Source organism: Lepidochelys kempii, chromosome 7, assembly GCF_965140265.1.
Source record: "Lepidochelys kempii isolate rLepKem1 chromosome 7, rLepKem1.hap2, whole genome shotgun sequence".
Classification (NCBI taxonomy): Eukaryota; Metazoa; Chordata; order Testudines; family Cheloniidae; genus Lepidochelys; species Lepidochelys kempii.
Genome location: NC_133262.1, coordinates 25200834 through 25222335, shown reverse-complemented (window position 1 = coordinate 25222335; position 21502 = coordinate 25200834). Strand labels below are relative to the sequence as shown.

The window sequence follows — 21502 nt, the reverse complement described above, 5'->3', positions numbered from 1 at the left end:
ATGTAGCGGATAAATATAAAATTAAACAATTAAAGTTAGCTTAATTTTGGTTAAGGAAACATATATGTGTTGTAAAGAAAGGCCCTGACTACCAAGTGAAAGGAATAATAGTAAGTGATAAGGCCAGAAGAAATAAAATAATTCAAAAAATAATTAATGAGATAACGGGAAGTTTCTAAAAAGAGGCCTCTGACCAATAGGGATGACTGCAGATGGTTTTCAAAAGACAAAAAGAGTCTCTATTAAAAGGAGCCAACACAGAGATGGCACAGCCTTCCCAAAAGTGGGGGGGCCAAGGCCCTCACCTTTCCCCTTCTGCCGGAGGCCCCGCCCCTTCTGCCTCAGGCCCTGCCCGCAGCTAAGCCATAAGCTGGAGTGGGCCGTAAGCCATGGACCCTTCACCTGCCCAGGATGGGGGGCCGAGAGCAGCTCCCAGCCCATGTCCCCACCCCATAGGCCCACCGCCCAGGGCAGGTGAAGGGTTTGTGGCTCCCCACAGCTACTCGTGTGGCTCTCTCCTACCCAGCTCCAGCCGGGTGACGGGATCTCAGAGCTGCAGCCCAACCATGGTACGAGCTGCATGGCCAGGCAGCTGTGAGGAGCTGCGGACCCTCCATCTGCCCTGGGTGGGGGGGTCAGGACACAGGTCAGGGGCTGCTCTCACGCGACGGGGGGAGGGGTGAAGGGATCATCCCAGAGAATAGCCACGTGGTGGGGTGGGGAGAGGTGTGCACTGTACATCCACCCGAAAACCTCAGCCCCTCCTTTTAAACGGCAAACCCAACTGGCCTTGCTTGCTATGGGAAAGGATGGCGCTGCAGTTTGAAACCATTCCCACATGTTATGAAGGCATAAGAAGCCAACCCCATGTACCAAAAGGCTTACCATGGCTGCCTGGAAACCGAATTCTGTTGCCCAGCCGTTTGTGATGTGTCACCATACCGGCAGGCGCTCAATATAAAAGGCAAAATGTGACGTTGTACCTAAAGCACATGTGCTGTCTGCTGTGAATTGCTTGATTCACTGTGAAAGAGTCTCCCTTTTGTTCTCAGAAATATATCATCTTAAATTGTACTGTCCCTTTTTATCTCCCCCCAGGTGCAAATGTTTCTATGCTCCCCCTATCATCTCGATCCCTGAGGTTATTGCAGATCAGAAGGCGAAAAAAATGCACTCGCAATGACATGTTTTCTGAGCTCATGCAGTCCTCCCGTACTGATAGGGCACAGCTTAATGCATGGAGGCATTCAGTGGCAGAGGCCAGGAAAGCATTAAGTGAGCGTGAAGAGCAGAGGCAGGAGGAAATGCTGAGGCTAATGGGGGAACAAATGGACATGATGAAGCATCTGTTGGAGCTGCAAGAAAGCCAACAAGAGCACAGACCCCTGCTGCATCCATTGTATAACTGCCTGCCCTCCTCCCCAAGTTCCATAGCCTCCTCACCCAGATGCCCAAGAACGCGGGGAGGGAGGCTCCGGGCACTCAGCCATTCCACTCCAGAGTATGGCCTAAGCAACAGAAGGCTGTCATTCAAAAAGTTTTGATTGGTAGCAATGTGGTCTTGTCCTTCCCTCCTCCCACACCCCAACCCACCTGGGCTACCTTGTCAGTTATCTCACTTTTTTTTTAATTAATAAAGAAATAATGCATGGTTTCAAAACCATAGTTACATTATTTCCTTTGCCAGCTGTGATCGAAGTGTGGAGGGCGGTTGGCTTACAGGGAATTAAAATCAACAAAGGGGGCGGGTTTGCAGCAAGGAGAAACACATACAACTGTCACACCATAGCCTGGCCAGTCATGAAACTGGTTTTCAAAGCCTCTCTGATGCACAGTGTGCCTAGCTGTGCTCTTCTAATCGCCCTGGTGTCTGGCTGCTCAAAATCGGCCGCCAGGCGATTTGCCTCAACCTCCCACCCCGCCATAAACATCTCCCCCTTAGTCTCACAGATATTATGGAGCACACAGCAAGCAGCAATTACAATAGGACTGTTGGTTGCGCTGAGGTCTAACCTAGTCAGCAACAGCGCCAGTGAGCTTTTAAACGTCCAAAGGCACATTCTACCACCATTCTGCACTTGCTCAGCCTATAGTTTAACTGCTCCTTACTACTGTCCAGGTTGCCTGTGTACAGCTTCATGAGCCATGGGAGCAAGGGGTAGGCTGGGTCCCCAAGGAAATTATTGGCACTTCAACATCCCCAACAGTAATTTTCTGGTCTGGGAAGTAAGTCCCTTCTTGCAACTGCTCGAACAGCCCGAAGTTCCTAAAGATGTGAGCGTCATGCACCTTTCCCGGCCATCCCACATTGAGGTCGGTGAAACGTCCCTTGTGATCAACCAGTGCTTGCAGCATCATTGAGAAGTACCCCGTGCAGTTTACGTACTGGTTGGCAAGGTGGTCCAGTGCCAAGATAGGGATATGCGTTCCGTCTATCGCCCCAGCACAGTTAGGGAACCCCATTGCAGCAAAGCCATCCACTATGTCTGCACATTTCCCAGAGTCACTACCCTTGACAGCAGAACGTCAGTGACTGCACTGGCTACTTGGATCACAGCAGTCCCCACAGTAGACTTGCCCACTCCAAATTGATTCCCGACTGACCAGTAGCAGTCAGGCGTTGCAAGCTTCCACAGGGTTATTGCCACTTGCTACTCAACTATCAGGGCAGATCTCATCTTGGTATTCCTGTGCTGCAGGCGGGGGAAAGCAACTCACAAAGTTCCATGAAAGTGGCCTTACGCATATGAAAGTTTCGCAGCCACTAGGAATCATCCCATACTTGCAACACTATGCGGTCCCACCAGTCTGTGCTTGTTTGCTGGAGCCAGAATCGGTGTTCCACTGTATCAACTAGCCCCACTGCCGCCATGATGTCCCAATTGCCACAGCCTGTGCTTTCAGGAACGCCTGTGTCCATGTCCTCAACACAATCGTCCTTGGGCTGGTGTCTCTTAACCCGATTCTGCACATACTCCAGGATAATGCACGAGGTGTTTACAATGCTCACAACAGCAGCAGTGAGCTGAGCAGGCTGCATGCTTGCTGTGGTATGGCATCTGCATGGGTAACCCAGGAAAAAAGGCGCAAAATGATTGTCTGCCGTTGCTTTCACGGAGGGAGGGAGAGAGGGAGGGGCGATTGACAACATGTACTCAAAACCACCCATGACAATGTTTTTGCCTCATCAGGCATTGGGAGCTTAACCCAGAATTCCAATGGGCAGCGGAAACTGCGGGAACTGTGGGATAGCTACCCACAGTGCACCGCTCCGTAAGTCGATGCTAGCCACAGTATTGAGGACACACTCTGCCGCCTAAATGCGCTTATTGGGGACATACACAATGACTGTATAAAATAAATTTCTAAAAATCGACTTCTATAAAATTGACCTAATTTTGTAATATAGACATACCCAAAGGATGTGAAAGTGGCTCTCTAGGGAGAGGAAATTAAGACACAGGAGGTCCTAGAGATAAACCCTGGTGAAAGCCAAACTCAGGGACATAGACTAGACTGAGGCTTATGTTGTAAAACACAAAAGCCAAGCCACAGGATGGTGATGCGTGTGTTTGGATAGTAACTCAAGGCCCAAGTATTCTAATGAAGATAGGAAAGAGACAAAAGCTATGGAGGGGAGAAGAAATAACTGATGACACGAATGCAGGATTACATTTTCATTGCAAGATCAAGCAGTAAAAGAAGCTAGACTATAATGGAGCAGGTTCTTTGGCTAACACAAATTCAGGCTTAAAAGCAGAACTGGAAATGCACAAAGCTACCATCAAAGCACATTTATATAAAACCAACATCGCCTATTCCCCCTCTCATGTTTCCCCCAGATAAAAGTCTGTAACACTCCTTGCCCCCTGCCACCGGGAAGGCAGCACGGCCCTCTCGCTGCTGCCCCAGCACCAGGCCCTGGGGAGGGCAGGACAGCCTGTAACAGCCCCTCACCCGCTCCCTGCCGCGGGGAGGGCGGCGCGGCGCGGCACAGCACAGGAAGGAGGGGGTGATCCCCGTCCCCCTCCCTCCTCACCTCGCTCCGCTGCCCGGGACCCAGAAGGGGCCGGGGGCTCGTTGTCCCGACAGGGGCAAACGGGACCAGAGCGGGCCTGGGCGGTGGCTGCGGCGGCAGCGCGTTGCTCCTCCGAAGGCTGCGCTACCCGTCAAGGTCAACAACGCGGTTGCCATGGCGACAAGTGCAGGGCCGTTCCCTCAGCGGCGACCCGAGAGGAGAGAGCGAGCGGCCCCGCCCCCTTCAGTCAGCAGGGGGTCGCGTCGTGCTTGTTATCTCAGCCGGCGGGGGCGGTGAGGGGAGAGGCAACGAGGAACGCCGGGGGGACCGGAATCAGACATGCACAGAGGAGGGGTCCAAGTTGTTCTGCCAACACCAGCTGTGACTTTGTTTGCTAAACAAGTGTATATAGAGAATGTGCCAGTTCCGTGCAAATTATTGGGCTTCAGCAGCTTCTTCCACCCCCAAGTTTGCAGCTACTTCATTGGATCCCATGCCTGCAAAGCCCCTTTATACCTAAAGATTCTTAAAGAAGCCTCATCTAGAGAGAGAACAACCTGTGTACAGCCTTCTGTGCTCTTCTCATGTCACTATTGTTGGGTCTCTGGGGGATATACTTCCACCTCTGTGTCCTACATACAGAATACTGTTATTTTATGTAATTCAGTTGATTTCACAACATATTCAACTCTGTTCAGACAAATAAGTTTCAATGCACTCAGACTGGAGTATATAGTAGAGAAGTGCAAAAACTACTAATGATTAAACTGACATAGAGAATGTACCTTCTCCATACATGTGTAAATGTATTAATTAATCATTAAGAACCAAAATATTAGATATCTGGGTCCCAAGATATTAGGAGTCTGCAAATGATTTTCACACACTCCTGATCTCATTTATAGGATATGGGCTTTAACAGTATTTAAACAGTTTAATTTTAGGACCTGATCTTGCAAATATTTATGCATGCAAGCCCTATTCCTGCAATGACTGAATGACTGGAGCCCTAAAGCTAACACAGGTGCTAGGGGTGAGGTTTCACTTAATGCTGCATCAGGATTTTACATGGGTATTGAGAGTTTTTTCAGCTTTGCATTACAGTATATTACTACTAACTCTAATAAAATACATAATCAGCTTTATTTTTATTCAGACAAGAAGGATGATCCAGTCACTATGGTGCTAACCTGGGACTTAGAAAAGCTAAGTTCAGTTTCCTGCTGTGCTACAATCCTATTGCATGACCATGGTCAAACCACTTAAACCTGGTTTACATTTAAAGATTCTGCCAGAATACGTTGGTTAGAAGCATGAAAAAAAGCACAGCTTTAACCAAAATAGCTATGTCAGCAAAAGCCCTAGAGTAGATTCAGTGGCAAAAAAAGTCCTTATTTTACTTAGGAAATTGGTAAAAGTTATACAGGCAAACCCTATCTACTGTAGGCAAGGCATAAGTCTCTGTCCCAGACTCTCAACATTATTTAGTCACCTAACTCCCATTGACCAATGGGAATTAGGTACCTAAATATCTTTGAGGATCTGTGCCTCAGTTTTCTATCAATACAATAGGGATAACAGTACTTTCCTATCTCACTGGATCATTGTGAGAATAAATTCATCAAAAAAGAAAGATTGTGGGGTTGCTGTATAACTACAACAGATACGACTCCTGTACTTAATTTTACTGGGGAAGTTAGCAGTAACAAAATAAAAAACTAGACCTTTGATCTAGGGAAGTGATGAGACTTACCAAGGCCCCACTATGATAACAATAGTAATATCTAGTTCCTACAGTGCTTTTCATTATTAGATCTCAAAGCACTTTACCAAGGAGCTCAGGATCATTCCCTCTTATTTTACAAATAGGTAAACTAAGGCACAGATAACTGAAATGACTTACCCAAGGTCTTCTTGACCTTCCAATGCCTCTTTGTGAACAGACTTTAATGATCACACAGAGGCAGCTACAGGACTGAGGTCTTAGTCGTAATTATGAATAGCTAAATTCAACATTACAACTGACTGACACTTTTCCAAAATGGCTCTTTTTACAGATATCACATCTTTAAGTGATTGAACTGTTCTATTTTTATCTTTCTTTCAATAAACATGAAACATTCTGAACCAGATAAGTAGAAAATAAATCCAAACCTCAGGCATCAATAACATGTACAGTGTGTTATGCTAAAGAATGCTTTACAGCTGCTACTCTGAAACTTATAAAAGTGGGGAGGGTGGGGTGGGGGGAGAGAAAACCCTTTGTAGTGATAAACACACATTTTTTCATGATTTATGTGTATAAAAACATCTTTTGTATTTTCCACAGTATGCATCCAATGAAGTGAACTGTAGCTAATGAAAGCTTATGCTCAAATAAATTGGTTAGTCTCTAAGGTGCCACAAGTACTCCTTTTCTTTTTGCAAATACAGACTAACACAGATGTTACTCTGAAACTTATAAAAGTCTGAATTTTTTCAGGAGACAAGTCTTCCTCTTTTCACATCTCACTAATTTGGGAGAGTGAATCCCTTCTTGGGGGCTCATTTTAGGAAGCGTTTAAAGGCTCTCCCCCTGGGGGTGCAGAATTTTGCTGTTAATATCAGAGATACTTAGTGTTTCGTTTATCTACTTCACCCAAACTGTCCCAGCTGCTTAGCCCTGGAAAAAGGGACTGAAGAGAACTGATCATAGGCATGGCCCCGACTAAGGCCTGACATCTCAGGGGAGGGAGGAGGGGCAACTCCCTAGAGATCTGCAAAGGACACAGATTATTTTCTCCAAGGAAACCACCTAGATAAAGCTCCGAGAGCTACAAAGGGGCGCCTATGACCCCAGGCTACCTGCTCCCACCCGACCTCCAGCCACGGTACGCGCTCGGCAGGATCAGCACTAGATGCTTCTCACTTCCCCCGAGCTTTTCTACCTCTTTCCACAGGAAGTAAATAGTCAGCACTTCCGGCCTATGCCCACGACTACCTCCAAAGACAAATGCATATCCCACGGTTGGGCCTTCCCTTTCGTCATTTCCGGTATATGACTACCCCAGTACCCATCAGCACTTGCGGCGCGCCGCTCAGCTCGTCTCCTTTTGCCCCAGCGCGGGTTTCCAGGCAATTGCAAGCGAATGTGCTGTCACCAATGTGAGGCTGTCTTGGCGCGCGCTGCCCGGAGCCGGAACGCAGCGGCGGCCGATGAATGGTGGATGCCGGGCGGGCTGGTTCATGTGGAGCCTTCTGTGGGGGGAGCTACGAGCCGCTGCCGGCCCGACGAGGCTCCGCTGCCGATCGGCCGCTTTCCTTAGCCGCGGCGGCGGCGCGGTTCCCCCCGGCCCTGCCTGCGGAGACCGGCCTGGCCACATGGAGCGGGCTGTCGTGCGCTGCGTCCCGTCGGAGCCTAAGATGAGCCTGTGGTTCGTGCTGTGTGACGGGAGCGCCAAGCACATGCAGCGGGACCAGGCGGAGCCGCTAGGCCGGGCGTTGGCCCGCATCGCCACCAACGCCGGCAAGGGCCACGCCAAGGCGGCCAAGAAGAGCAAGAAAGCGCGGGCGGAGGCGGGCCCGGCCGGGGAGCCGGTGCCGACGGCGCCGCTCGCCGTGCGCCTCTTTTCGCGGGACGGGGAGTCCGTGGCTGAAGACGTGTCCAATGCCGAGGCCTGGCAGGACGGCGCCGTGCTGCAGATCGGCGAAGTCAAGTACCAGGTGGAGCGGAACCCGCCGTCAGTCATCGAGCTCCAGCTGCCTCGCTCGCTGCTCGCCGGCTTCCCCGTCTGCCCCAAGATCCACACCGAATTCGGCGCGCCCCAGCACTGTCTCTTCCGCTGGTACCGGGAGCAGCCAGGGGGCGGCGGGGACGAGCCCTCCCCGGGGGGCGCCATCTGGGTAGAAGCCCCGGTCCGGGACCGCGTCTTCACGCCGACCAACGCGCACATCGGACTGCGCCTCAAGCTTCACTGCACCCCGGGCAACAGCCAGCAGCGCTACGGGCTCCCCCGGGAGGTGGAAAGCAGCGGCCCCGTGGAGGCCGGGCCCGGCGCCTGTACCTTCGACTCCCGGCACCTCTACACCAAGAAGGTGTCCGGGGAAGGCTTAATCCGCACCGTCTCCTACAACGTTCTGGCCGACATCTATGCTCAGACCGAGCACTCGCGGACCGTGCTCTACCCCTACTGCGCGCCCTACGCGCTGGAGCTCGACTACCGGCAGAACCTGCTCAAGAAGGAGCTGGCCGGCTACAGCGCCGATCTCATCTGCTTGCAGGAGGTGGACAAGTCCGTCTTCGCCGATAGCTTGGCCCCGGCGCTGGACGCTTTCGGCCTCGAGGGGCTCTTCAGGATCAAGGAGAAGCAGCATGAAGGCTTGGCCACTTTCTACCGCAGGGATAAGTTCAGCCTGCTTAGCGAGCACGATATCGCCTTCAATGAGGCCCTGGTCTCCGACCCACTACACAAGGAGCTGCGGGACAAGCTAGCCCCCTACCGCTTAGCCCAGGAGAAGGTGCTGCAGAGATCTTCTGTGCTGCAGGTACCAGCCATTTGTACAGCAGCTCTGCCCCACAAATTGGTGTGTCCAACCCCCAGGAAATCAGGCTGCAGAGCCAGTGGGAGGCACTGTCACTGTTTAGGAGGAGGTTCACTATAGAACTACTGGTAGAAGGAAAAAGAAGGGACAGAGCAGTAATAGAGTAAAAGGTTCTCAGGCAGGCAGAGTTGTGATTGTGAGTAGGGTAGGAACCATAAGCTATGTCTACACTACAGCTGGGGTCCATGTTCTGTGATGGATCCACGGGTGGTTGATTTAGCGGGTCTACTGAAGACCCGCCAAATCGATAGCAGATCGTTCTCCAGTCGACCCCTGTACTCGACGCCCAACGAGAAGAGTAAGGTACGTCAACGGGAGAGTTTCCCCCATTGACCCCCCCACGGTGTAGACCCCGCGGTAACTCAGCCTAAGGTACGTCGACTTCAGCTACGTTATTCACGTAGCTGGAGTTGCCTAGCATAGGTCGACTTACCGTGGTAGTGTAGACATAGCCATAGAGTCTGTCTATGCTGGAGCAAGCCCTTGTCTACACTAGAGGGGAAATTCAATCTAAGCTAGGCAGTTTGTGTTACGTGAATAGCGTACCTCAAATCAATGTAGCTTAGATCTACTTACCGCGGTGACCACACTACATGATGTCGACAGGAGATGCTCTCCCATTGACTCCCCCTACTCTTCTCGAGTAAATCAACTGCCGATGCATCAGTCGCTGCACGTGGATCCCCCGGTAAGTGTAAGACAAGCCCTAGGTTATGGAGGGTTTTGAGAATCAGGCAGAATGTCACACTGCTTAATGTGTAAAACAAGGAAATGTGTTTTGATAGGTGGTAGTGTCAGAGTCTTTGCCATTCACCCAACTGGGTACACGGGGCCAGTGTCGGCTCTCTTCCCCTGATTTCTGCCCTTTAGAATGTGGGCTTGATTAAAAATGATCCTGCCAGTTTTAAATGATGTATTCATTTTCTTTGGTTTCTTTCTGTCTTCAAACCATTTTAAAGTGAATTCTTAAGAGTGATATAACAAAACATTGGAGTGTGTCAGATCTTCTAAAGTATCAGATCTGATTTTAGTTTAGAAAATATTTTTATTCTAAATTTTAATAAACTTTGGGGGCATTGGTTATCTGATTTTGAAACACTGTAGACATACAAGTGGGGTGTGCATGTGAGATAGTGACTGCACTGTTTGTGACATTAAGAAAATTAAGGCCCCAATCCTGCAAATATTTATGCACGTGCTTAACTTTTCATGTTTGTAGACCCATTGACTACTCTCATAATTAAAGTTAAGCATCCACATAAGTGGTTGCAGGATCACAGCCCAGGTCAGAAATCCCAGTAACTGACATGGAGTCTTGTGGCAGTGACAAATATAATCTCATTTACAAGGCTTGAAAAATCTACTTACCCCAAGGGCCAGTGTGAGTACAGACTTTTCCTGGTGCCTGATAACTTTTTTTTTTTAAACAAAAGTTTTAGATTGCTAACTTCCCAACTAGTGGCTTCCTCAGTGCAGAGAAACAACTCAAGTGTTGTTGCTGCAGAGGGGGTGGAAGAATGGAGAAGGAAAAAACTTGGGAAAAGCTCCACCAAGATCTTTTAGAAGAAAGAGAGTGAAATGCAGAAGAAAAAGTATAGCAAAAGCAGGAGACTTGACAGACAGGGCTGGTTAAAATAGTATTTGGCAAATACATTAATTTTGCTGGAATTTGTCAAATGACTTATTTTAGAAACACTTGTTTTACTAGTTCTAGAACTGACAAAGTACTATAATTGTCACGGGTCATGGCTTTTTGTGGGGGAGAAATTTTATAATGGTATGTGTAGTTAGTGTACATGGGCTATTTCCTGTCAGGTACACTGTTTTTCAAAAACTGTTTATTGCTTATAATATTTGACTTTAACATTCAAAATAATGTGTAGAAAGAGATGTATAAAAATGTGAATTGTATTGTCACCAAGGTACAAGTTGATTAATCACTAATAATTCATAATTCTACATAGGCTCTTTGAGACCTGTAAAGCATTTTCTGATTTAACATTTTGTAAAAGAGTGCTGTTTCGTGCAGGTTTCAGTTCTTCAGTCTACGAATGATCCTTCAAGGAAGATTTGTATAGCTAATACTCATCTATACTGGCATCCAAAAGGTAACTTTACTGATGTTATATATGTCTATATTATTAGCTAGATTTAGTAGCATTTTTCCTACACAACTAGAATTTGCATTTCACTTTTCTGAATGGAAGGATTTCTCCCTACTTCTTACAATTCCTCATTTTTCCTTATGGAGATGAGGATTTCCTTAGTTCATTCCTTCTCATCATGGGATCTTTAACTGCTGCACCAACTGGATTGGAGGATTATGTTATATCGTGATAGAGTGTAGTCTTGCTTGTTTAGGAATGTTCAGAATATAGCTAAAGCAAAAATTATTGTATTCCACATTCCACCCCCAATCTGTAATTTGCTAATATAGATGGGTTTACAGAGTGTGACTCCCTCTGTACTCAATGTAACTGATGTTGTGGTATTGACAGCAGAGGAAGCAAATTGGGCCTCTCAAACCACGTCTCCCTTCTAGGCGCAAGAACTAGGAGGGGAGATTACTTCCTGTTTCTTGGTGTTCCTAAAGCAGAGGTGGGCAAACTACAGCCCGCGGGCCACATCCTGCCCCTGGGACTGTCATGCCCGGCCCCTGAACTCCTGGCCCCTCCCCTGCTGTTCCCCCACCCCCGCAGCCTCAGCTCGCTGCGCCAGCAGCGCTCTGGGCGGTAGGGCTGCGAGCTCCTGCTGGGTAGCATTGCAGTGTGGCTGGCTGCAGCCAGGCGACACAACTGCCAGTCATGCTGCTCTGAGTGTCATGGTCAGGGAGCGGGGGGGTTGGGTAAGGGGCAGAAGGTCCCGGGGGACAGTCAGGGGACAGGGAACAGGGAGTTGTTGGATAAGGCCTGGGGTTCTGGGGAGGCAGTTAGGGATGGGGGTTCCTGGGAGGGGGAGGTCAGCAGACAAGAAGCAGGGGGGTTGGATGGCGGGGATTCTGAGGGGGGCAGGAAGTGGGGGGGGTGGATGGAGGAGGGACAGGCTGTTTGCGGAAGCACAGCCTTCCCTACTTGGCCCTCCATACAATTTTGCAACCCTGATGTGGTCCTTGGGCCAAAAAGTTTGCCCACCCCTGTCCTAAAGGATGTAGGGGCAGAAAAAAGCCACTGAGATGGTGGGGTGAAGCCAGTGCCCTATTAGGCCAGGGATTAACTGAGCAAGGGTGAAAAAGGCCCCTGCTCAATCCTTAGCAAAGAAGGTATTTGGTTTCTCTAGATTCACTCTTACTTGGGAGGGAAAATTGCAGGGGTATGTTTTTAAAGGTGCACAGTCCCTATAATCATGCACCGAAGTTGAAGCCTTGCTAACAGTTTTAAAATGTATATTGCTGCAAACTATCAGTCAGCAGTGGTTTATAAAACTCATTTGAAACTACTGAATAAATAGAATACTTAATTAACATGCTTTTATGTTCGTAGGTGGAAACATCCGTCTCATCCAAATTGCTGTAGCTTTGTCTCATATTAGGCATGTTACATGTGATCTGTATCCTGGCATACCTGTCATATTCTGCGGTGATTTTAATAGTACACCTTCAACTGGAATGTATAGGTTTATCAACAGTGGCAGTGTTGCTGAGGATCATGAAGACTGGGTCTCTAATGGAGAAGAAGAAAGATGCAATATGTCTCTAACTCATCCTTTCAAACTGCAAAGTGCTTGTGGAGAACCTGCTTATACAAATTATGTTGGTGGGTTTCATGGATGCCTGGACTACATATTCATTGACATAAATGCTTTAGAGGTTGAACAAGTAATTCCATTGCCAAGTCATGAAGAAGTTACCACCCATCAGGCCTTGCCAAGTGTGTCTCATCCCTCAGATCATATAGCATTAATATGTGATTTAAAGTGGAAATAAGACTAACATTTGCATGGCATTTGTTCCGGGCCTTTAAAGAAGGAATTTGTTTACTTTAAGGGAACTTACCTTGTATCCCGGCTTGTATGTACCTTTATAAAGAAGGAAGCTAAACTGATTATTGGAAAAAAGTTCACATGCCTGTCATTTTGATTATAAATTTCTTACTGAGCGTTTTGTCTGATTGTTCATAACATTTGCATGACATAGCTTCCCCTTTCCCTTTTTCTACACTAATAGGAAGTCCAAATATATTTAAGAAAGATGAGGATGTTTTAAAAAAAAGTTAGATTATCATACCTTTTTATAGGTGTTTTTAACTGATTAAGAGATTATTTTATTACAGATGTATGAATCTAATCTGATTTCTATAAAAGTACACATGAACTGAACCCTGTTTGTATAATTCAGAATAGGATATAAAAGAGGGTAAGCAAATGAGTTGTGTTGAATCAAATCAATTAAAACTACTTTCAATGCAGGACAAATGTCACCTCCTTCTTTTTAAATACTCAAAAATATAAATTTATTCATTTAGCATTCCTGATGCTTCTCTAGGCTTTAGCAAGCTGCATGTTCAGTGTACTACTCCTTTTTTGGACAAGATACTTTCTAACCAGATACCAACATCTGAATAGATTTGTACAATCAACATAAAACCATATTAAATTTTAGGATTAAAATGGCTTAAGAACCATTTTCCTTGCCCACTTAATGTATTTGTAGCCACTGAAAGGCTCTTCTTGACCTTTAAAAGAAATGGAAAAAAACCAGATTTAAAGACCAGTTGTCGATTATTGTAAACCAGTATCAAGTTTACTAAAAATAAAAATATGTAAGACCTGTATTTACTTTTGAGTATTGATTCCTACTGTTACCTATATCTAGCATTAGAAAACATACTAAAAGTTTTAGGTCAGTTTCCTAATACAGTTTGGGTGGGAAGGAGCTTTTTAAATTTATCTTGTCAGTTTTTGATTTGCAGGGAAGCATTAGTTGCTTCTGGAGAACAATTCCGTCCTGGTCTGGGGGGAGGGGAAGAAAATAACACTTCACATAAGTAATATGTATCTAATTATTTGGGTGCAAATGCTTAAAGGTGACTTGCAAAGATTTTTAAAAGTTGGATTTGCTCGATTTTTTTTTCTATCATAAAGAAGGCCTGAAAGCTTTCTTAACTTAAAAAATTTTTTTTTTTTGCTTACACTTTCATTTTAGCAATAACAAGTCTAGTCTTTCCTGGTTATGTTGGGGAATATTTGGCATGTCTAAGGATGTACATTATACATAATATTATATTATATATTATGTACATTATATCCATACCTTACTGGAAATAATATTTAATTATTTAAACACCCACTACCCAGGGCTTCCTTTCTCCAAAATGTTGGTCATGGAAACTGAAGAGGTTCTGCAAACAAAAGATTTATAGAGTTTTACTAATGCTTCTTGTTTTAGTTGATAACTTTCCCTCAACTCCTGATATTATTGTCCTCATTTGACTAGTTTTCTGGTTATTAGTGCCTTCCAGGACAAAACAAGCTCTGAATGTCTAATACTGAAAAATCAAGAAGAATTTTCACCCCTATACATTATAAAAAGGCACATATCATGCAGATAGGAACACTAGAAATGCATTAGAACATTGTGGCTTCCTCATAATGCAAAAGTTAAACTGAATATTTAAAATGAAAAAAGTTGCTAAACTGAAAACTGTGGGGATGCACAGACTTAGGACATAAAAAAAACCTTACCTAACTCTGCTCCTGTTGCTTGACCCAAGGAACAACCAAACAGTGCAAACTAACCTGACACTCAGACAAGGTCCATACATGTACCTCATAGTAATAAATACAGTGGTAGCATTTTCATAGTACTATACATGTTGATATGGGCAATTGTTCCATGGTGTTTTTAAAAATGTGATATGTAAGCCTCCTATGAGCTGAACCCTTAATTATGTGACAGTTGGTACCAGTCAAACAAGTATGGGGGTCTAAGTATTGCCACTCTCCTTGGCACCTCATGGGCTATAGAGCCTCCTCACAGGGTAGGTGGCTGCTGCTAGGCAAGGATAGAGACTGAAACTGTTATAACCTTTATGGTGGGAGAGTAGAAAGAACAGGCCAGGAGAGGAACTTCTTTCTCTTACCAAGAGAAATGGGAGGAAAGTCCTATGGCACAAGGTCCAAGCACATGCACTGTTTCTTCTCCCTGGACTCTCTATTGGAATGGAGCCTTCCCCCTTGTGACTGGTGCTGGCTATGGGAGTAGAGACAGACGCTGCTGCTGCTGGAACAGCCAACAGATAACTTTTACTTTCCAGCCCTCAGAGCCTTTTGAGCTCTTCCATAGAGGGGAAGAGAGATGATTCTTAGAAGGGAATGGGTGGAGCAGGCCTAAGCTGAGGGGCTGGAGTTCACTGCTGACAGACACCTATTGGTGGGAGGATGGTGGGGAAATGTGGATTAAGAGGGTTGCTGACCATGGAAAATTAACACTAACTGTACAACTGGTGTGAATTACCGTGGGATGTTACTATAACTTGTTACCTGCTGCTCTCAATTTGTTTTCATTTGGTGCATTTTGTGTTTAGACTGTAAGCTCTTGAATAGGGAGTGTTTGTGAAGCTTTTGGGTGCTCAAAAATAAATGATGAAAAATCATTTTGAATCAGACTAATGTACATATGTAAAAACATGCCGTAAGTACATGTTTATACCACCCTGCTTACCAACTATGTATCCATTGCATCTTGCATGTAAGATATTTTGATTAAAGTTGTTTTCTGATAAGGCCTTTGAGTCTTAAATCATGTATTTCACCTGTGGTGGTGAAGAACTCTGGGGCAGAAGGCTTTTTATTCTTGTACGTAATTGTCTAGGGTAATTCTCTTTCTGATAGCCTATATTCCAGTGTGGCCTATACTTTTGTGGTTCAAAATCATATAGCCAATTCACCATCATTTACATGTATAAACTGTAGCATCACTGTACTCTATCTCCCTGCTGTTTGTACCTTTTGAAAGCAAGCTATCCAGTACAGATGCCTATGTGTGTGGGGGAGGGAGCTCTCAGACTTAATAGAGTTGTGAACTCACCAGCTCTGGTAACTAGTGTCATGGAAAAAATATTTATGTATTTCTAACTCGTAGAGCCATTGCCACATGGTCTGTCAGCTCTGCTGTCTACCAGCAAGCAGCCTTCCATGGTCATGGACCAAAGTTAGATAAGTTCTGAAGTAAAGTAATTGCAATATGTGGATGCTTGTGCTTGCTTTGGGAAAAAGTAATGCTGAATGAAACACTTGATTGTGAATAGAGTTATTGAGAGTAAGATATTTTATGTTGGTTTCACAAAGTTCTGTACAGCCATTCAGCAACTTTATCAGGATTACACTGTGGGACATGGGATAAGGCACTTAAAACTTTTTATGCCTCAGTTTTCATATCTACAAAATTTAGCTAATATATCCCAATTACGGTAAAACACTTGGAAGGCCTCCAAAGGGGATAAAGAAGTGCAATGTGTGCTCTGTTAGAGTATACAGTGGCTGGATTTCAGAATGCCTATAAGTATATTTAAACAGCTAGAGTAGCAAGGGAGGAAGGAAATGTTGATTGACTCTCCCCCTGGCTTCAGAAGCAACTAAGGCAGCTGTTTTGCCTTTAAAAATTATGGGCAATGCTTAGGAATAGCATAACACCTCTTCATGGCAACAGTGCAAGCTTGCACTAGATACATCCACCACAGCCTGTAATGAAGTTCTTCCTCTCTCTCTTGCTTTTCAAATATCTGTGGCTGTACCAATGGGCTTGTCTGTGATGATATAATTGGTCTCTTTGGAAAGGGTGATCCCCTGAGACTTGATGCAAGCAACATGGCGGCACAACCCAGCATGTCCAGTAAGGCTATGAGTAGTGAGAATGTTGAGGGGAGGATACATAGCCAGGGGGAAGGCCCAGATAGGATAAGCCCTTTCTTCCTGACTCTACTGTGTTACCTAAGGGTGAGGAGGGATGAAGGTACAGAGGCTACCTCTCTAATCTGGTATATTGGTGACTACATGGCTGGGGGTTTGTCTAGTATCAGGGCAGTGATAACAGTTGGCTCCAGCTATGGTTTTGGTGCCAAAAAGGGGGGGGGGGGGGAGAGGAGGAGTAAGACAGAGGAAATCAATAACAATGTGGAAAGTAGATGGGGCTGTGATCACAGAGACCCTGGGTGGTAATGGTTCAGGTTCCAAGGCATTTGGGCCCAGGCTCAGTGAGAAAGGGCCAGGCCTAAGATTACTGTAGTCTGCCAAATTAGAGGGCAGCACCTGTGCAGACTTGGAAGTTAGTACCAGAGTCTCCTCAGGTTTATGGCCCTTGTATGAATGAACCTGAGATTAATCATGTGGCTAGTGACCCTTCAGTGTCAGCTTATCAGTTACTAGGGACAGGAACCTGCCTAGCAGATGTCTGGGCTAATGATGAATAATAGGTCCACAAAGCAGACAGAACCTGGGAGGGTGGCATAGAATCACAGCTCTGGGGGGAATTAATAGGTCTAACTGAGGCCAGGTTGTAGCCTCCCTCCCAGTGGCTGAAGCAGCCTGCATTGGTCTCTCTAGAAGGAACCACTTCAGCAAGGTGGCTTTCACACTGTATTCTTGGAGAACGAGTGACAGAACATTGCTCCAAGACGTTCTTCTCTACAACAGAGCAAGCACCTAGGATGCCTATCCTTAAGGGACCTCAAACCTTCACCAAAAAAAAGGAGAGATACAGTCATACAGAAGGCCTGCTGGGGTTGTGTGTCACACCCATCCTGCCTTAAGCTAGCCCCACAGGCAAAGATTACCCCTATGGGTAAGGGATTACAGAGTAAGATTTTAGGCTTCACACACACACCCCGTTATACTATTCCCCTCACTTACTTTTACAGAAATACACACGTTTGACAAAAAAATTGTATTGCTAATAATTTAACTTAAAACTAGGACAAACAACAAAGTATTTACAATGGAATTGTACACAGCATAGAGCCGTTCACAATTTAATACCAAGCACTTTTTCTGTCTGCAAATCATTCAGGAACCGCTGCCAGATACTGATCAAACAGTTTACTTGAACAAGTTTTGCTGATGGGTTGCTCATGAACTGTTCGCTTCAACTAGCCCCTATTTGTGATAAGGGAGTTGACTCAGGTTTCTGCCCTGTATTTAAATGGATTACTAGAATATTTTGAAAAAGGCAAATAATGAATTACAGATCCGTATGAATGGCCATAGCTAAATGCCATTATGTGAAGCATAATTATTCCCCCAAGATTCAGGCAAATAAAAACCCATCCATTTTTTGCAAACCTTCATATGACTCATAAAGGGAGCAAAGTAAAACAGATGATCTGTTCAGAATTCAACCATATATTTTTTTCAATATTTGGCCATCTTGGCTATAGAATATTCCTAATCTTCTGGTATATACAAATATAAAATATTCTGCATGAAGTTATGTTAAAAGATTTTTAGGTCAATGCCAATTTGTTCATTATATTGCACTGAGCTCCACATTCAACAAAGAGTAAAAATCCACCTTCGGGAACTCAGGATTTCTTATTATAGCAGTCAGAGCACTAGCCATCTTCATTAGTCTTTTGTGTCCAGTTCAGAGAGTTAGTTTCCAAAACACAATCTCAGTTTGAACGGACTTTGGAGTTGGAAATGACTTATTAGATTAGTGCGTTGGTCCCTCTTTCAGTTTAAAATCATCTGACTTGCATGGAAAGCATGCGTGAGCAATGACTGCATGGCTAGATCAGAGAGGATGCATCAGATATAAACTACTATAAAAAGCTACAGTGCCTTTTAATCATAGGATTAGAAGGGACCCCTATAGGTCATCTGGTCCACACCCCTGCACTGAGGTATTATTTTTACTTCAGTGAAGACCAAGTATTCTCTAGACCATCTGTGATAACTGTTTGTCTAACCTTTTTCTTAAAAGCCTCCAGTGATGGGGATTCTACTGCCTCCCAAGGTAATCCGTTCAAGTGCTTAACTACCCTTTCACTTAGGAAGTTTTTTCCTAATGTCTAACCTAACTTTCCCTTATTGAAATTTAAGCCCATTAATTTTTTCTCATCCACTGAGGACAGGAATAGTATCATCACTCTCTTCTTTATAAAAAGAAAAGGAGTACTTGGGGCACCTTAGAGACTAACAGATTTGTTTGTCTCTAAGGTGCCACAAATATTCCTGTTCTTTTTGTGGATACAGACTAACACAGCTGCTATTCTGAAACATCTCTTCTTTATAACAACCTTTTACGTAGTTGAAGGCTTATGGCCCCATTCACTCTTCTCCAGCCTAAACAACCCCTTCCCCTCAAAAAAAAAAAAAAAAAAATCTTTCCTCAGACATTTTTAGACCTTCAATCATTTTTTATTGCTCTCCTTTCACTTTTCTCCAATTTGCGCACATCCTTCCTAAAGTATGTGCCCAGAACTGGACACAATATTCCAGTTAGTAAAATAGTTCTTTGGGTTTGGCTAAGAATAAAAGGGGATAAGGACATGTTTTAACTATTTATATGGCCCTCAGCATTGTGTCTCAGTGCCTTCGCTATAGAAAGGCATTTATACATATTTGCAGTGTTCTAGGAAACGTGCTAATAGTGAGGCAGTACATGGAGCATTCCAACAGTGGCTCAGAAGGAGGCCTCTTGAGGATGACTAAGGCCCCACGAGGGAGCGAGATGTCTTAACTATACCTTAAACATGAAGAAGGCCCTTAAGGAATGTATACACTGTTGGGAAAGAAAAGATTGAAGGTGAATGTACCAGAGCATAGACATGCCATAGGTGAATCCTGAAAGAAGCAAACGGCAGTGCTACTGGTTTCATGAACTGTAACTAGTTTAGGATCTTTGGCACCTCTACTGGATCCAAATTATTTGGGGCTGCCCCTGTGGGGGGAACAAATTAAATAAAAATCTTTTCCACTCTGAGTAAGTCTTCCTGTTTTGTATGAGAATCCTCTGAAACTGTAGGGAACAGTCTGTCAGATCAGCCAACATCCAAGCAGTCAGATGTCTGGATGCAGGATCTGACTTTGGTTCCGAGACAGTACATCTGGCAGCTGTAAGGGAGGTCAGATGTCCACAGCAGGTCTGGTAGCTAAAACTGTCTTGGCCAGTAAGGAGCTATCGTGTTGACCATAGCTTTATCCTTCCTGGCCTTGGAAACTATCCTGGTGACCAAGGGAAACCGTGGACAGGCAGAGGAATCCTCAAGACCATTAAAGAAATGGTGTCCGGCAACAAGCACAGGCTCATGCCTCCACTGCAAGTTTGGGTACTTGGTGTTGTCTACTGTGGCGAACAAGTGTCTTTTAATCAAATCCTGGAAGACTTAAAAACTCATCCATGGAAGCCATGGATGGGGGAATCAAACCACTTCATCTGGTGAGGATGATGAGATGGCAGGAAGCGGTTGTTCTGATGAGCGATAGCATCCATTGTATTCCTCCTCACCCTCCACAAGTTGAGGTTAGGGCAGGTGAAGAACCTGGAAGTTTTTCCTCCAGAGAAGGAAAATTAGCATCATTTACAATTTTTAGAGCAAGTTTCCTAGAATATGGTCTTGCTCTACTGACCAAGGCCAGACTGGACTCACTGGAGAGACATACATAGTGAATACCAGGGTGGGGTCTATCCTGTGGGTTTCTGACGATTTTCTGGTACCCAACAAGGATTTTTCCCTCAACTCTCAATCAGACTCCACTGTACAACCCCCCCAGGTGAAAGGACTTGCCTAGGAGAACGAAGAAAAGGAATAAACCTCTTCCAGAGACTTGGGGCATTCGAAGCTACAAGCATGTCCCCTGGGTGGCAGATGGGGGGAAGTGTTCACCTATGGAAAACTGCAAATAATGAATAAGGAGCTGTGGACTTAAGGTTGTGCATGAGGCTGGTATCTCTAGCACATAAAAACAAAATTACTTCAGAAACACACACCAGGAGCCATAACAGTATGCAGCAGGCTCAAACAAGAGATCGACTTGATGTGAAGAATATGATGGACATTGGTCAAATCCATAAGGAAGCCCATGTCCTGAAAAATCCCTTGCTCAAGGCAAGATCAATAATGAAAATTGGATTCTGGAATGTGAGAACATACAAAGCTACTGAAACTGCTGAAGTCATTAACAGATAGAAAGACCCCAGACCTTGGTCACCACCATCCTGAGAGATGTCCTGACCAGGCCAGAGAAAAGGCGACAGATAATACTACCACCTCTACTGGCTCCAGTTGAATCGCAGCCATCACCTGGGATGAAATGGGATTGGACTTTAACAGCAGCAGCTCTAGCTAATCTCAACTAACTTCTTCTCACTCCCTGTAAAAGACAGTTACCACGATCTTTTATACCTTCTAAGAGACTGTCAGACAAGGGTTCCCCCCCCTTAAAAAAAAAAACAAAACAAACACCTTTGTCCAGCTAAAGGGAAAGGGAACAAGGAATGTTGATAAAATTAAAGCCTTATAGTTGTCATAAACATACAGCTAAGGGTAGCATAAAACCCCTCCTTTATCTGTAAGGGGTTAAGAAGCTCAAATAACCTGGTTGGCACCTGACAAAAAGGACCAATAAGGGAAGAAGATGCTTTCAAATCTGTGGGGGGAGGTTTTGTTTGTGCTCTCTCTTGGACAGAGAGGGACCAGGGAAGGAAAAAAAGTCTCCTAAACCCTACCTGAAATAAGCATCTAAGGTTACAAAACTGGTAACTAAAGCAAGACAGATTATCTTTTTTTTTTAGCTTGTGAAATTTCCCTGTGCTAAGAGGGAGGTTTATTCCGTTTTTTGTAACTTGAAAGTTGAGCCTAGAGGGGAATCCTGTGTTTTAAATCTTCTTACCCTGTAAAATTACCTTACATCCTAATTTTACAGAGGTGCTTCTTTTGCTTTTTTCTTTATTATAAAGTTCTTCTTTTA

General features: G+C 45.1%; 2 protein-coding genes across 4 annotated transcripts in view; one reads left to right on the top strand and one right to left on the bottom strand.

Annotated features, from left to right (window-relative positions):
- DNAH12 (dynein axonemal heavy chain 12) overlaps window positions 1–7421 on the bottom strand; it is a 180590-nt gene extending 173169 nt beyond the window's left edge. The window contains exon 1 of one of the 3 annotated variants that reach the window (XM_073351483.1): window positions 6999–7421. In XM_073351483.1, the coding sequence (XP_073207584.1) occupies window positions 6999–7046 (48 nt within the window). In that variant the 5' untranslated portion in view covers window positions 7047–7421. Of the gene's footprint in view, window positions 1–885; window positions 3210–4039; window positions 6247–6998 lie in introns of those variants that run through there. The other 2 variants (XM_073351485.1, XM_073351484.1) reach the window with 2 other exon arrangements.
- On the top strand, window positions 7057–15370 carry PDE12 (phosphodiesterase 12). Its single transcript, XM_073351489.1, has 3 exons — window positions 7057–8542; window positions 10629–10707; window positions 12079–15370. Exons 1-3 carry the CDS (start codon window positions 7214–7216, stop codon window positions 12519–12521), a joined length of 1851 nt encoding a protein of 616 aa, XP_073207590.1. The 5' UTR covers window positions 7057–7213; the 3' UTR covers window positions 12522–15370.
- Window positions 15371–21502: the final 6132 nt, after the last annotated feature.